At 40.4% G+C, this 17,017-nt stretch overlaps 2 protein-coding genes across 3 annotated transcripts; both read left to right on the top strand.

Annotated features, from left to right (window-relative positions):
* Positions 1 to 447: 447 nt before the first annotated feature.
* On the top strand, positions 448 to 10,805 carry LOC129737934 (mucin-2; the record flags this gene model as incomplete). The annotated part of the gene is made up of 4 exons (XM_055729104.1): positions 448 to 3,411; positions 7,931 to 9,130; positions 9,447 to 10,159; positions 10,222 to 10,805. Coding segments are annotated over 4 exons (5,067 nt in total), but the record flags the coding sequence as incomplete, so codon positions are not given.
* Positions 10,806 to 13,355: 2,550 nt separating this feature from the next.
* LOC129740045 (adenylosuccinate lyase) lies at positions 13,356 to 15,628 on the top strand. 2 transcript variants are annotated; one of them, XM_055731627.1, is made up of 4 exons: positions 13,356 to 13,674; positions 13,884 to 14,061; positions 14,175 to 14,755; positions 14,858 to 15,628. In XM_055731627.1, exons 2-4 carry the CDS (start codon positions 13,915 to 13,917, stop codon positions 15,579 to 15,581), a joined length of 1,452 nt encoding a protein of 483 aa, XP_055587602.1. In that variant the 5' UTR covers positions 13,356 to 13,674; positions 13,884 to 13,914; the 3' UTR covers positions 15,582 to 15,628. The 2 variants fall into 2 exon arrangements, with proteins under 2 accessions (XP_055587602.1, XP_055587601.1); XM_055731626.1 differs by having other exon boundaries at positions 13,357 to 13,658.
* Positions 15,629 to 17,017: the final 1,389 nt, after the last annotated feature.

Genomic DNA, 17,017 nt, shown 5'->3' with positions numbered 1-17,017 from the left:
ATCTACCGCCCCTACTTAACCCATAAAGACACCAGCAGTTCAGAACAACTTAGTTACATGATAAATTTTCTTGTTTTGCATCTACCAAGCTCATCTCCTCAGCATTTGTAAACAACATGTTCTACATCCCATTGAACGTAATTTTATCAAAACTGAACTTCTGCTGATTGAATAAAGTTTAACTATACGAAAAACCGTGTATCTTACTTGATTCTTAAAACGGCAGATGGACATCATCTGCCAAAACTGTTCTATTCCAGCTATATCAAAAACCATACGTGAAAATAGACATGACTGGTAAACTTGAGGTTTTCAAATATTCTTTAATTGTTTTTGATATCAAGTCAGCAATACGTTTTCTGTTGGAGAGTTGAAAATGTTGACAATGATTTTGATGATGTAATGCCACCTCATCGTTTTAAAAGCATTTAACTTCACAAAAAACTTAATTCAAAATATTTTCTCTTTGCAGATATCAGAACACCAGCCATATTTAGCGCGCTTGGTCCCACGGGAGCCTCTGTTCCAGCGGAACTTCAAGATCCCGATAGCTTCAGTGAAATCGATCTGCATTCGAATGCCGAATCACTGAACAGTGCCAGTCAACCTGCTCCAGTTGAGTATAACCCTCTGTTGGATCTCGAAGATACAGAATCTCGAAGTAGTGAACAAAATTCTTCGTATCTTCAGCAAACATCCAACATAACTGCCCAATTTGCTGCACAACTACCGAACGTTGCGTCAACGGTGTTTTCTACCTTCAGTAGAGTGATACGAGGGACATCGCCGGGAGTTCAACAATCTTCGAATCCGGGAGGCGTACAACCAGCATCCACTAGTGTTTCTCCTCCCGAATATCCGCAGCCGCAGTCGCAGAATTTTTACCCACAGCCGTATAGTTTAGGAGCAGTACAGCCAGAGGAGTTAACTCAGCAGCCACTTCCTCCGCCGCCCACGTTTTTCAACCCGCAAACTGTTGGGTCAGCCCAGCAAAACCCGGGAACTGCACCACCAACTGCAGAAGGAATCAATAGTTACCGACTCGGAGGAAATAAGAAGAAAGCGTACGCTCACATTCCTGGTTTGAGTTCGGCTGGACCACCATCTCTAGTGGTAGCTCCGGCTCTCAATAACAACAACAACAACCAAGACTTAGGTGCGTTTCCTCCGGTATCGGAGCCATTACATGTCGCATCAGCACAACAAAACTCGACACCGAAGATAGGTTTTTCATTCTTCGAGAAGATACCGAGCCTGCTAGAGAAAATCCCTAAACCTGTATTTACGAACAACTCTGAGCAGCAAAGTAAACCACCAGAGGTTGTTCCTCATCCGACAGATTATTTCAACCAACAATCTGCGACGATACCTGCACCAACCGATTGTTTCAATCGCTTGCTTGAACCCGAAACTTCCTTACCTCCGCCACAAGAATCATTTGTACGAGAAGCTCCCTTGCAACCTGAAAGTAGTTTGCCACCGCCACAATTTTTCACACCTGCTCAAATACCGAACGTAGCTCATCTTCCTCAGACTCAACCTCCGAAGAATCCATACAGTTCAAACAGAATAAGTCGAGGTGTGGGGCTGTATAAAAATCGAACGACCTCAACGGGTAATAGCACTATACCAACCTATCTACCCAACCAAGAGCCACCGAAGGCAGTTCCACCTGCCTTTCCATCGGTTGGTTCTGCGGTCAATCCTGGCGAGTCAGTACAGCACCAACCGATTTCAGTTTTTAACCCAACTCCAATTCAATTACAATCAGTTCAGAACCAGGCCATCCTAACACCCCAGTCGACTAGCGATAGGCCTTCAACAACTGACACTGCAATCACTAATTCACGACCACCATCATCACTGAGTGAATCACTTAGTCGAAAGGTTAATCCGTTTGCTTCCTTTGAACAATCTGTTGGGTCGTCACAACAAGAGACAAAAACTATCCTAGAAAGTCGATCGAAATCGAGCGAAAACGTTCTATCCCCGCCACCGAGACCCAATTCAAATCTTAGCGAACCGGCGCTATTCAGTGAAGCAACGACACGAACAATACCTTTGAGTATTTTTAACCCCGAACCTACAGTTCCGTTGAGTGAACCTTTGCCGCTACGACAGGAATCAGTTAATTTCTTCAACCCTGCCAACTTTGCAACAAATCAGCCACCAGAAAGACCTTATGTTGCAAATAATGTACAAGAAACAAACCTGCTAACACAGACAGTGTTACCCAGCACGGTTGTTTTTGACAAACCTGATCAATTTCCACAGGAAGCTACGTCTTTCTCGGATCAGGAATTTATAGGAAATAAACAATATCCTACGGATTCGTTAGCTTCACAAACAACTTCGCAACCCGCAGTGCCTGTAAACTTTTTCAATCCCGTTAATCCTGTCATACAAACAAAACCTCAATCATCTGTAAATTTCTTCAACCCTGCTCAAATATTGCAGCAACCAACAACCGTTGCTCCACCGCTAAATATTCCACCCTCTGGAATTTCAAAAACCTATAACCTACAGAAAACTAGAAGAAGTGCATACACAGTTCCGCCAAGTTTGGCTACGACCCAACCTTCGTCCACTCTCAACACTTTGCCACAAACCGCTCCTCTAACGGAACCGAACCTCATTCCGGCACAACAAACTTTCTTCAATCCAATATCTCAACAGCAGCAACCGCATCCTCATCCTTCGTCCAATAATCCGTTGACATTGTACAATCCAAGCACAATTTCTACGCATCAGCCAGCTGCACCAGCATCGCAAGATATCAACGCCAATTTATCTTCCGTTTTTCAACAATCAACAACACCGATCTTATACTCATCGACCTCTCAGCAGGACATCAACTACAATTCTTTACCCTCGGTAACAAACTTCTTCAGTGATACCGTTCCTCAACAAAAGTCTGAGATTAGAAACGATCTCAACGCCAATTTTTGCAATCTCCAGTTGAGCGACATATCTTCGACAGCGCCAAGAACCACAATCGACGCATCGAGTTTCTTCAACAGCGGAGTTCCATCTTCGGTAAAGCCCAACCAGCAACCACCGTCAGCCACCACGGGGCAAACTATTTCGCAAGTACCAATTTTCAACTTCTTTGGGCAGCCCACCCCGGCTGACAGAGCAACCGAAGAAACCGATACGATTGGTTCCGTTGAAAAGCTTCAAACAGACGACGACCTAGGGATACAGGTCATCGAACCGGACCACCGCGATCAGCAGGAATTAGAGGAGCAGGGGCAGGATTCGGACGAACAGGAAACCAATCGTCGAGAGCAGAACAACCTAAACGATAGCCAGCTGGTCGACGACCGGGACGACGATCCTGTCGGAAGGGTTCGGATTGGAAACGCGCCCGAGCCAATTTTCAGTAGCGACAATTTGTTTGAATTTAAAAAGGTAAGTTGTCTAGTATAAAATAAAAAAAAACAGCAAAATATTTATGGATTTGTTGCGGACTGTTGCGTCCGAAGCTCACTATGTAGTATGATATTCGTTTAATCCCTAAGGCTATAGTGGCAATCTGCCATTACGATTCTTGGTACGAATGTGACTTGTAGAGAGCCATCAGCAGGGAGCACTTTCGGAGTGGAAAGGAGAGAATAAACTAACTGTTTGAAGGTTAAAACTGGAATGACTTTATTTTTAACTTTGCGTTCTATTTATACTAGTCTGTTCCCTAGAGATTCATAGGGAACCATAGTTACAATAATTTGTTTGTTAATGATAACACCAACATGGGTGTGTTGTTATTCATCTCATCGATTACTTCTATGAGACGAATCTCAACACTTTCTGCAACCTTAGCCGACGTTCAACAATCCCGTTTCACCGACTTTATCAACCTTCAATTAGATTAGCGGTACTAGGTACCTACATAATTTCTAATGTTTTCGTACACCGCCCATAATTCTGATGGGTACAGCGACGCCAGTAGTCGGCTTTGATCATTCTGCAAACCGTTAATGTAAGTTTTGTTACTTACGTTCCACGGGTAACAAAAAAAAATTGTTTCCGAATTTTTAACACTCCTTTATTCGTTCGAAGTTCGGCGAGTTTTAAAAACCTACAATAGAAACATAACTTTGATAAAAAGGACTAAAATTCAATGTTTGAATCTCACGTTTAGTAACTTCTCCTATTTGCTTCCTGCTGTCTCGATTCGTATTAACATTTCTCAATGAAATTCTCACCTCTACTCATCAGGTTAAACAGCTTAATTTGGTGTCTCCTTAACAAGCGCGTATCCGCAATATTGCCCTAAATTAAGAGGCTCCAAATTACTAGAAGCGCACTTAGAATACTAATAATCTCCTATCTTTCACTCATTTTCAAGCGGATTTGTGCCAACGTAAGAACTTAACTACACAATTAACACACGACGTATTACAGGACACGACTTTTAGGATGAATCTTCACAAAAAGTAGATTCTTCTGCTCATAACAACTTCACACCTAACGCGAATTTATTGTTGTTTTGTTATTGTTTATTTTCGTCCTACGACTTTCCCGCCGAACAAACCGCTTTCTTTTCTCTCGCTAATGTTTACAAGTTGTCGTTAGTTTTGCAGTACTAAAGCCAAAGTACACGCAAAAATGATCATTTGATGAAAAGAATACAGGGGCTTACTAGACTCCTTAATTTTTTTGTGCATTAAGTTTCTGGTGAAGATACCAGATTTGAACCGTGAACCTCCGAGATGATGGCCAAACGCGCTGCAACGAGCCCACGCCTAGACGTGTCTATACCCGCAACTGAAATTCGAAGTGGTTATAAACTTTCTTAGAATACCTGCAGGGGCAACCAGCGGCCAGCAGCGAAAGCGCATGCAAATTATTACTTGACAACATTACGGAACGGCATCTAAATCAAACAACCGTTCCAATAATATCGGTTTATATGAATTAAAATTGCCTTTTAAGTGTTAAGTCGTACAGTAGCTTGAATTTATCTAGATATTTCATACATGCATTGTTTAAACTGACTTTCAATGTGTGATCAATTCGAGATAAATAAATACAGTTTGAATTTTTCCTTTTTGAAGTGAAGAAATTTTATCTTTTCAAAAACAAACCTTTCGAATTAGCTTTAAGTTGTTCTAAGTTAAAATTAAAAAAAAATTATACATTTCAGCAATTTTCAAACAATTTGTTCATATTTCGTGTCCTGAAATGACGGATGCTGTTGACATGTCCCAAAAGGCTATTGGGGAACATTTTGTAACTTTATGCCCATAGAAGGCCCTATTTTTAATTTTAATATTGAGTGGACGCGATTGACAAGTCACAAAAAGGCTAATGGGGAACATTTTATTATGAAGGTCGGATCGTGGCCGATGCCAAAAATAAATCAAAAATTTTCGCAACCATAGATTGTGCAACGTTTATTATAGCGACTTACATGCATCCTCTCAGCATTACGGGTTTCACCTTCGTTTCCGCTTTAGGTGGCTCCTCGGAACGGTTGGAACTTCACTTGGGGCTCGCCCCAGTCAACGCCCTCCTTGATCCGCTCCGATGTCCAACGACGCGTGGGCGTTTGTTTTCTGTCGTCCAGAGACACTGCCGGAAACCGATGCTGCCACGGAACGGAAAATCCCCTCGAACAGGAATCGAACTCGAGTCTACTGATTACCTCTCCGACACCTTACCAATAGGCCAAATCGACAGATGGCACAAATCAAGCTGAAGATCTATTATTCAGGTGACTTCATCGTGTTGAATTTGCTGCTAGATTATACGGCAGAAAACGCTCATCGTGCCCTGATTAATAGTGCTCTGTTCGCCCCAGGTCAACAAATTTAAGTAAAAATGCGATTAAAATTGATTAAAGTGAAAAATCTAAAAATTTTATGATGGTGAAAATTGAGAAACAATGTTTAAATCATGTTGCAGTGCGTGATCTGTAAAGATGATTTAAAGGTCATTAAAGCTTATTTGGTGGTGCTCAAAAATTATAATATTTTTGTCACTTGAGAACCTAGCTGGTTATTATTTAATATTTCTGTAAAGATGAAAAGGAATATGCTAATTCGCCATCAACGATTTGAGTTAACTGATTCACGATAAATGGGCGGTCCATCAATCTCTCCTTTGACCGGTTCGTAAAAAGAAAATATAGTGCTATAGCGTAGGTCATATCATCTGATGAGTTGGCATCGTGGTAAGATATCGGACAGTGAACTCGAAGGTCTGGAGTTCAAATCTCGGTCAAAGAATTTTTTCCTCGTTTTACTCCTCAAATTACTTAAAATCGTTCATTTTGCTTTTTGTGGGGAAGCCGTATCGTTGGAGTCTTGTCATTGTGGAAATATAGCCTCAACTTATGTAGATACATTCTATTTTGGTAAGTTTTATACAATCTTTTCATCTGGTATATTTGTTTGAATAATTTTGTTGTTCCTACGATGTACCTTCTTAAATGTTGGCTGGGCAGTAGCAGCGAGCAACTTTTGGTTTGTAACTTGTTCAAGATTCATCAACTTGATGAACTCAAAATGCCTTTAAATGGACTGTTCCAAGGGACTAGAAATGTAAACAGAGGCATTTACAAGTGAAATTCGGGGCCATCGGTGACCCTAAATGATATCATGTTGTCGATTATATGTTCGTACTTTAATTGCAATACATTAACGATTACTTAAACCAGAGGAAAAAAAACAGCAGGGATTTTCAATTTTTTTAAATTTATTTTCTGTCTTAAACCAAATATTTTCTCCTGAGACCAACATTTTCTTACCGGTTTTCAAAGAATACAGAAATTTCTAGAAAATATTTCACTTAGTTTCCCTAGCAAAAAATAAAGGGTGGTGGAGGCTCTACCCGGATTTTCAACAGCTTCAAGGAAGCTGAGATTCACAAATCGTTCACCGGCCAGTCGCTAGTTAGCTCAGTTTTAAGCGCACAGATTAACATGGTCAGTTCTTTCTTGTCGTTGTCCTCGTCCTTGTTCTTCATTCTCAGCTCCGAGCACCATTTTCACCGGTAAAATCCACTTTCTTCTGTACTTAATCGGCAACTGGAAAGATACCTTTATTTATTTAGGTTGCATTTAATTAAGTTGTTTATTTTTTTTTTATGAAAATGACAACCACTAAGCCCGCTAAAGGTATTCAGATTCACTTGCCTAGCTTATATATGGCTTTCTTGGCATTTGAGTGAACCAGCTTATTGACATTTGTAAACATTTTATACGGCTTATAAGCACTGAAATGCTGCTATATGTTCTTTATTTGGCTTATAACAGTGCTTATCGATTTGCTGGGTATAGTAAGTGTGCATTTGCGGTTTATGAATTTCGTTGGCTTATTCTAAAATCGAGCAGTTTTGCTGGGCTCATGGGATGGGAATGCTGTTTTTTTTGATAAATATGATATTTGATTTTGTGATACACTTTCGACATTTGTTTTTTTTCTGTAACCTCTTTATTTTAAACTGCTCTTACCTTTAGGCTTTAAGAAGCCAAACTCATTTAGTTTGTTTACAATTGTGTGCTTCAATCTAGTTCATCAATTTTTATTAGAATAGAAACGAATATAGATAGAGAAATATGAAAATAAAAAGAATAATAGATGATGATCAATAGTTTTAGAAAATGTTTTTTTTTTTTTGGTAGATCTATATATTTTTCGGTTAGGTTTGAAGTTCATAAATCGAAATATTAAATAGAAAGTAGGATTTTGATAAGCAAGAATAGTAGGTAGTCCAAATAATTAACTTCGGGCATTTAAGAATTGACACACGGTTTACTCAGATAGATCCCCTATCGTGTAGATTAGGTATAGTTTATCAGAGAAGTTGACCACAATTAGTGATGAAATTTTAAAGAACAGCATTGTGTTTTTCCTGTTCTGTTGATAAGTTGACGATATCAATAAAGCTATTTTAACCTAATTCTTTTTATTTCTCTTATTTGTAGTCTCTTCTGGAAGACGACACCTACTCGAAGGACGTCCTCATAGACGCAAACAGTAGCAGTATGGCGGCAATGACAGCAACTGCAGCAGCGGCCACCGGAGGTACTACGGTCGTTGATAGTTCGATGACCTCGATCAATGAAACGACAAACATTGCATACCGACCCGTGTATCAACATTGGTTCTTTAGACGAGAGGTCGAGACTAAGATTCTTTGGACTCCGTTCACAATGAGTGATTCGCTTGCCTTGGAAGACGCTCTACCTTTGCTAGCGTCGCCAGATCAACCAGATCAACCTAGGAGTTCTGTAATAGTTCATGTGGACGGAGGGCGACACGATGTGAACATTGAAGAACGTAAAATGTACCCCGTTTATTGGAAAGGCGCATCTCAGGATGTGCGTCGATGTTCGTGGTTCTACAAAAATGTGGACTCTCGGTATGTTCCATACGAAGAAGACGTAGCTGATCTTTTAGAACGAGAGTACAAAGAAGCTGCAACATCCGGTGAATGGCAACGCCGTATCGTTATTCCTAATGGAGAGACCGTTGTATTCCATGGACCTTCAGTGATTGTTCACTTTTTACAGACGCAGAATCCAGAATCTTGGGGCGGCTCATCGCCTGTACCGCAGACCACTAATCGACCACGTGTCGTGAAGCGAGGAGTCGATGAGTTCAATATAGAAGACGGCGAACCGGAACAAATTGATCATCTGTTATTTATGGTACACGGAATTGGCGAGGCTTGCGACTTGCGATTCCGACCGGTTGAGGAAGTGGTCGATGAGTTCCGCAGTATCTCGGCACAACTCGTTCAAAGTCATTATCGGTCATCGTTCGATCGCGGAGATATTGGGCGCGTTGAGGTGTTGCCAATTTCCTGGCACAATGATCTACATTCGGAGGAATCTGGAATTGATAAAAAACTCAAAGCTATCACCTTGAAGTCGATTCCTAAGCTGCGCAATTTCACTAACGACACCGTACTAGATGTGCTGTTCTACACAAGTCCTGTTTTCTGCCAGAGCATTATCGATGCTGTCGGTAATTCGTTAAACCGGCTTTATTCGCTATTCTGCCAGAGAAATCCAAATTTTCGAGGTCGCGTTTCCTTGGCGGGCCATTCTCTGGGTTCTTTGATACTTTTCGATCTGCTGTGCCATCAAAAGCCCGAAAAGCCCATGGAAGCAGAGAATTCTGTAAGTTGTTACTTGAATTCTATACTTTCTTCACTCAAAATTTCTATATCCTAACAACCTTTAGTTTCTGATATAAATAGTATTTCTATTTAAATGCTTATTTTTCTATAATTTATGTTACAGTAGCTCATATAGAATTTTTGAATCCAACTTTCTCATGGTATCCAAATTTGTGTTACAGTTTAATAGTCATGCGAATTTGTATCTATATCTTAAGAATATGCACGATCTTTAAAAGGTGTGCGAATAACATAGACTAGACATCTTAAGTTTAACCAAATGGAAGAATACATGGGCTCTTCTACTTTCTAACCAGGAAAATCCCGATGGTGACAAACTGTCGGCCTTGATGAACGTGCACCATCGCCCACTGTCGCGCAAATGCTCCCAACAGATTAACTACGAAGTTGGTCCAGCTGGCACCGGTCAGCCCTATATTACCTATCCACAGCTGCAGTTTCAACCAGCCAAATTTTTCGCGTTGGGCTCCCCGATTGGGATGTTTGTGACGGTACGAGGAATCGACGCACTAGGGTTAGACTTCAAACTACCGACGTGCGATAGTTTCTTCAATATATTTCATCCGTATGATCCGGTGGCGTATCGAATCGAAGCTCTGGTCAACGCCGAGCTGAGCAATCTCAGACCGGTACTGATTCCACATCACAAGGGACGTAAACGAATGCACCTGGAATTGAAAGAAACCATGATGCGCGTTGGGATGGATTTGAAGCAGAGAGTTTTGGACACGTTCCGTAATACAATGGAGGCTGTTTATTCGATTACATCCCTGAACAAACCTGATCGAAATGCAATCGAACAAGAAGTGGACAAGGTGATCGAAGATCAACTGAAATTTGAAACGGGATCTACTTCGTCGGTCACATCTGGTGATTTGGATGGATGTGAAACAGACTTGCCCTTGGGTCGTTTGAATCAATCACGACGGATAGATTATGTTCTACAGGAAGCGCCATTGGAATTTATTAACGAATATGTATTTGCGCTAACGAGTCACGTTTGTTATTGGTAAGAAATAACATTTTCTTTGAAAGCCTTCGGTGTTATAATAAGAATTCATATTATTTTAGGGAATCCGAGGACACTATGTTATTCCTGATGAAGGAAATATACTCCAGCATGGGAGTGCAGAGCGATAGTCAAATTCCTCAACAATCGATGACTATCGAGCGACCAGTCACCAGTCCAACACCGTCGACTTCGTCTCAATCTCAGTTTAGTTTGTTTCCCCAGAGACAGCCGACTGGGTGTAACCGATAGGTATAAATCTATGGAATAGATGTTCAGTTTAATTTATATTTTCCATATATTTTTTTAATTGTTTTATTGTTGACATTTTTTCTTTAATATATGTAACTGCTAGCCTTACATTTTCTTTTCTTTGTACCCTATGAGTGGTGTCGTAGTCATTGAGTTATAAGTATATCAAGTGACGTTTAACGTTTACTATGACCAATTAAAAGTGCATACGCTCTGAGGTAAATTTATTGAAATCCTGTATGAACATGATTTACCACTTATAAATAAAATTGTATTCGTTAATCCGTTTTCTTAAGCTGAAGTAGTGAATTAGTTGACGTTTAGAAATAAAACATTGATCAATGTTTCTCGATGTAAGATAATAAAATAATGTAAGAAGATTTTTATGTATAAACTTGTTTGATTGAGTCCGAAATCCTGTTACTTAAAAACCTACAATTAATATTTGACTCTAGTATAGTTTAACATGAGATATTATTTTCAATATTACAATATTCAGTAGCTACCTAATGTCCATTTCGTTTAAATTTAACGTTTTAAATGTTCTTTGAGTTGTTTTTTTTATCAAAAAAAGATGGTAACTGATGGCATGAATGATGGTAAACTCAATGAAATATTTGAGTTCAGATACAGAAACAGATTGTCCATAAACTTCTATTTGAAAAAAAAATCAAAAAAAACTAAAAAATAATTGGTTATTCAAACTGCCATCTTCGACTTCTATGCAAGTTAAGAGAACATTTATTCGACACTATTTTCGGTTTTAAAAATCTCTTCAATCGATGTTTGGATAATTGTGTTAAATAAGTAATTACCTATTCATCTGTAGTCATTATTCATTTATCAAAATTTCTGTATCAAAACTTGGAAAACGATGAAGTTTTGATTATAAAACCAAACCGGCTGATTCGCCAATTTTTTAAGTGTTATTAGTGACATCTTACCGTTCATGTCGTAAATTTACAGAAATTTATAGATATTATTTCTAAAAGAGATTTTGTGATTAAGAAATAAGTGTTTTTATATGATACTTATACATTTATGGTGTATGGGAAAAAGCTTCGAGGCACCCCTTCATCAAATCCTATTGAACTGAAATTTTGAACTGGCCGGTTTCATTGCTCAATTATCAAAATATGTTATTTTCTCATACTCCATTTTCAATTTTTATTTCAAAAAAGTTTATCTGACCGATAAAATTCTCGCAAAAGTCTCGAAAGAAAAAAAAAAATTCAATAAATTTTTTGACATCCCTAAACAAGTTGCATAAAAGAACGGTGGTGCCAGATATAAAAATTTCAGGTTTTCTTTTGAAAATATTTAATTATGATTTTGTACATTAAATTTATAACTTGTGATCATTATAAAAACTTTTGTTTAAGTCTTGAGGAAAGTTTTTCATTGAACAATTGCAAATTCCATCAAACTAAGCATGCCTGACACATAACACAATAGGTTTGTTGATTTTTATCTTAAACGTTTACAACTCTTTTCAATTATCATTTTTTTGACGAAAAGTAAAAAATACGCTGCAGCGAATTTCTGTTTGCCTCACCTAGGTCCGCTAGGGTTCGCTTAACGAGCCTATAGTATAGTTTACTTTTTACTATAGTTTCTTTAGGTTCGCTAATGAACAACAACATTAAGCATGTTTAATAACCGCGCAGTATCTAAATGTATTTGACATCAAAATCAAATGCAAGTCAACGATATGTGCCAGCCAAGGTGAGTATATATTCAGGAGGTGTTCCCGAATAACGAATTCCCGATTCAGCCATTTTGGCTATGTAGGCTATAGAGTTGTTTTTGACATTTCTTACGCACACTTGCTGAGCGTGTGCAGATGAGACGGGACAATTAACCTCAAAAACTCTCGGTACAAAAAATGGGCAGCCGGTCGACACACATGGTCGTTTTTGAGGTTAATTGTCCCAAAACTGAAAAGTGTTGGTGAAACAACCAGCAAAAAATTACAAACACTACCAGCGGCAAATAGGACTATGCAACTATACGGAACTCATGAAGTTTGTTTACCAACAAACCACAGAAAAGCTGAGCAAAAAATAAACAAACTCATTGAGAGCCCCGCTCACTCCTCGCCTACTTACTGTGAAAGTCGGAGAACCTAGTGTATCTAAGAACCTTGGTGCCAGCCACAATAAAGGCGGCCGCACAATAGCGCGTCCGTCGTCGCGTCGCGTTGACAATTCATTTTGGGAATGCCATTTTCCATTTGAGTCACCACAATGGTGCGTCGCGTCAGTGATGTCATTGTACTAAAACGCGAAACTTGTTCTAAACTGCAGCGTTCTCCAGCGTCGACGTTTTGGTTTTGAAATAATTCAAAATTTTAGCGCGTCAAAAGGGTTTGAACTATTCCTTTTTAATGTTTTTCGTCAATGTTTGACACAAATAGATTCAAAAATCATATCATCTTCATTTTGTCTCCTCGATTAAACAAATTTGTTGAATAACGTCATTGAAATTTATTTTTAACATTCAAATACATTTGACATAATGATGGAATCATAAAGGATTCATTTTAAATTTGAGCTTGATTTTTATTTTCCTGTTTTTCAAAAATAAAAATAAATTCAATGAAACATTTTGCCGAGTTTTGCTTCAAAACTTCTCTGTCAGCCCTGTCAGTGGACGCTATATTGTGGTGCGAAAATTCTAGAGTGCGTCGCGTCAGCGTTTTAGTACTCAACGACGGCGTTGACAGCTGACTCGACGCGACGTCCGACGCGGTATTGTGTGGCAGCCTTAACGTTTCCAGGTAGATATTGAACAAAAAAAAACAATTTCTATTTCAAAAAATCATTGAACAAATCTAGTCTTTACAGAATATTTGAATGTTGAACAAAATCTTGCACGCAAGCCAAGGTGACATATGAAAAAAGTAAAAATATTTCAAAGGGACATCCATAGGTGATGCACCGTTTGATAACACACTTTTTAAAAGTACATATTTCATAAACTTTTAAGGGTTTATTCACTTTTTCAGAAAGCTTTAATCGAAACCGAAACATGAAGCGAAACATTTCGGATTTAATTTTGATTGAAAACTATCAAAGTCCTTGAAAAATTGTGCCGTCGCTATTTTGTTATTGTTTTTGTCTTTTAAGTTTCCGGTTCTTGTTCGAAGACGCATTTAACCGTGGAATTTATTTTTTGTCGCTGTTAATTTGATTTAAAGGTTTTATTTTTCCCTGTTGATAAGTTGTTATTCTTTTCATCATCTGCGGTGAGTAACAATCGAGGTTTGTTGATCGAGTGACTGCAGAACCGGAATGCTTCACTAACTTTCAAAACATTTTACATCATTCGTCGATCTATCACCATGCGTCCAATTGATCGCACCATTGCTGGAGGCATTGATAGTTAAATCTTATCAGTTCGGCCTCTACCATGAGTCGTAAACAACGGTTGACGAAACTAACAACTTTCATTCTCATTTGATCTCCGGCAGCCAAAGAATCAGCGTCTAAGCTAGTGACACCATGGCTGAGATCAACCCCGAGTTCCGTGGCTATCGATCACCGCTAAGCACTCGCTATGCCAGCAAGGAGATGCAGTATCTGTTCAGTGAACAGCACAAGTTTTCCACTTGGCGCAAATTGTGGATCGTTCTGGCCAAAGCTCAGAAGGTAATGATTTTTGTATGGTTCATTCATGACAATGTACCATCCTTGTGGCATTCGTGCCTCATAATGTTTTTTTTTCAAAATAATTATTCATTAATCGTTTTAAAATCTTACAGGAGTTGGGGCTGGAAATAACCGACGCTCAGATAGCCGAGCTGGAGGCCCACATCGAGGACATAGATTTCAAGGCCGCGGTAGAAGAAGAAAGGTTAACCCGTCACGATGTGATGGCCCACGTGCATGTGTACGCTAAGCAGTGTCCGCTTGCGGCACCGATCATTCATCTGGGAGCGACTTCCTGTTACGTTGGCGACAACACCGATCTGCTGATCCTGAAGGACGGTCTGCAGCTGTTGCTGCCCAAGTTGGTCGGCGTGATCAAAAGGCTGTCCGAATTTGCTGTTCAATATCGCGATTTGCCGACGTTGGGATTCACTCACCTGCAGCCTGCCCAACTGACAACAGTTGGCAAGCGGTGCACATTATGGATCCAGGATTTATTGATGGATGAGCGAGCATTGCGCAGTTGTCGGGACAATTTACGATTCCGAGGCGTGAAAGGAACCACCGGAACGCAGGCATCGTTTTTGCAGCTCTTTGCCGGCGATGGGGAAAAGGTGAAGCAGCTGGATAAAAAAGTAACCAAATTAGCTGGCTTCGAGCGATGCTACACCGTCACTGGTCAGACATACTCGAGGTAAATTACTTCACATAATTCTTTCTTCACAATATTTTTCAATCATTTGTGTAAAGACGCAATTAACCTAGCTCACATTTTCCCGTGCTCTTATCATTGCAGAAAAGTTGATCTGGAAATCGTGTCCGCCTTGGCCAGCTTGGGCGCTAGTGTTCACAAAATGTGCTCCGACATTCGCCTACTGGCTTCGCGCAAAGAGCTGGAGGAACCTTTCGAATCGACCCAGATCGGAAGTTCGGCCATGGCCTACAAGCGAAATCCGATGCGTTCGGAGCGCTGTTGTGCTCTAGCCAGACACTTGATCAGCCTACATGCTAGTGCCGCCAACACCCTGGCCGTTCAGTGGTTGGAGCGCACTTTGGACGATTCGGCCAATCGAAGACTGACGCTGTCGGAGGCGTTCCTAGCGGCTGATGCCTGCCTCATTACGCTGCTTAACATCTCCCAGGGAATGGTTGTCTACCCCAAGGTCATCGAGAAAAACATTGCCCAGGAGCTGCCATTCATGTCAACCGAAAACGTCATTATGGCTATGGTAAAGGCTGGCGGCGATCGTCAGGTTTGTCACGAGAAAATAAGAGTCCTTTCCCATGAAGCAGGCGCTCAAGTTAAGCAGCATGGCAAGGACAACGATCTGGTCGAGCGGATCAAGGCCGATGGCTATTTTGCTCCTATTTTGAATGATCTGGAAGCTATTTTAGATCCAAGAACGTTTACTGGACGGGCAGCGGATCAGGTCCTGGAATTTGTTCGGGAAGATGTTGATCCTATTCTCGCTAATTATGGCGATAATATTGAAACTAAATCTGTTGGCTTAGCCATCTAATAAATCCAATAAACTTTTGCCTTTCAACCGTGTAACGGTTAAAATTATTGATTTCACTTATTTATTTATGCTATATCCCGATATGCTGTTGCGAAATTCTTCTAATATGTATGTTGAACATTTAATTGTGATCAGTGATTTAATGTTTGATGTTGAAAATTAAAAAAAAGGAAGATTTTCGCACCTATTAAATATTACTTTGTTGAGATCATAGTAGCGATCGCCTCATCACCAACCAAGCCATTGCTAAGAGCAACCTAACAAACCGTTGTTACCTAGCTGTTATTTTTCAGTCCAATCTTAATAGCCGTTCAAACCAGTCGAAATACACTTAAGCTCTGCAAATTAATAAACGCGTTTTCCTATTGATTCCGAGTCAGTTTAAATTAAGTCCCAGTTGTTAATTTAAACTCAATAGGTTATGGGCACCACCACGAAGGAACTCGCGCACGGAATCCAACAGTTCAACGGAAATGCGGCGGAATTTGCGAACTGGAGCTACCGGGTTCGACTGTACTTAAAGGCGGCAGGTGTCTCGGCAGTTCTGGACGGAGAGCCTCCGGTAACAGCTGCTGAGAGGAGAGCGTTTGAAGTATTGGATGCGAGGGGGCAGTCATTGCTGGTAAGCTGCCTAGCAGACGAAGTCCTTGAGGTCGTGCGTGAGAAGGCAACAGCCAGGCAAATGTGGGAGAGTCTTCAGGCTACATTTGCCAAAAAGTGTGTTGCTGATCGGACCATCACGCGGAAGCAGCTGTCCAGGCTACGGTTGAAGGAAGGTGGTGACATGCGGAGCCACCTGGTTGAATTTGACGGGCTGGTTAGGAAGCTGAAAACGGCAGGGGCAAAAATGGAAGAAGAGGATATCGTTTCGCAATTGTTTAACACACTCCCAGACTCCTACGATCCACTCGTTACGGCACTGGAAAGCGTGAACGAAGAGGTTTCCTTGGAAACAGTTAAACAAAGATTGCTAGCCGAAGAAGCAAAACGATCTGATCGTGAAGAGACGTCTACCGATTTCCAATCAGCTTTTTCTGGAAACCGTTACGGTAGAAAACAAGGACCGCAAATGAGAGGCAAATGCCACAGGTGTGGTAAGTCAGGACATTGGAAACGAGATTGCAAGAATGAACCGGAAGAAAATGAAAACGGATCGAACTTGGCGAGCAATCGATCTGTTAGTTTCATGGCCGGGTGGGATTCATATTCCGGAAGTAATCAACGATGTGTGGTGTTCAAGCTGGACTCTGGTTGTAGTGACCATCTCATTAGCAACAGGTCGCTCCTTACATCAAGTCGTGATCTGAAGGATCGGATTAGCATCAACGTAGCAAAGAAGGGACAGGTTATGTTTGCCAGAACGAGCGGCGAAATCAGCGGGAGAAGTAACAAAAATTTCACCTTCCACATGAAAGACGTGCTGGTTGTCTCTGACC

The sequence above is a fragment of the Uranotaenia lowii genome, chromosome 1 (genome assembly GCF_029784155.1).
Source record: "Uranotaenia lowii strain MFRU-FL chromosome 1, ASM2978415v1, whole genome shotgun sequence".
Lineage (NCBI taxonomy): Eukaryota > Metazoa > Arthropoda > Insecta > Diptera > Culicidae > Uranotaenia > Uranotaenia lowii.
Note: the sequence above shows the minus strand (reverse complement) of the source record. Positions and strands in the feature narration are given on the sequence as shown.

Excerpts from the sequence above, each read along its gene's own strand:
- LOC129740045 (XM_055731627.1), top strand. The coding sequence starts at position 13,915 with ATGGCTGAGATCAACCCCGAGTTCCGTGGCTATCGATCACCGCTAAGC. Across the intron at positions 14,062-14,174 it reads TTCTGGCCAAAGCTCAGAAG|GAGTTGGGGCTGGAAATAAC; the intron begins GTAATGATTTTT and ends AAAATCTTACAG. Across the intron at positions 14,756-14,857 it reads ACTGGTCAGACATACTCGAG|AAAAGTTGATCTGGAAATCG; the intron begins GTAAATTACTTC and ends TTATCATTGCAG.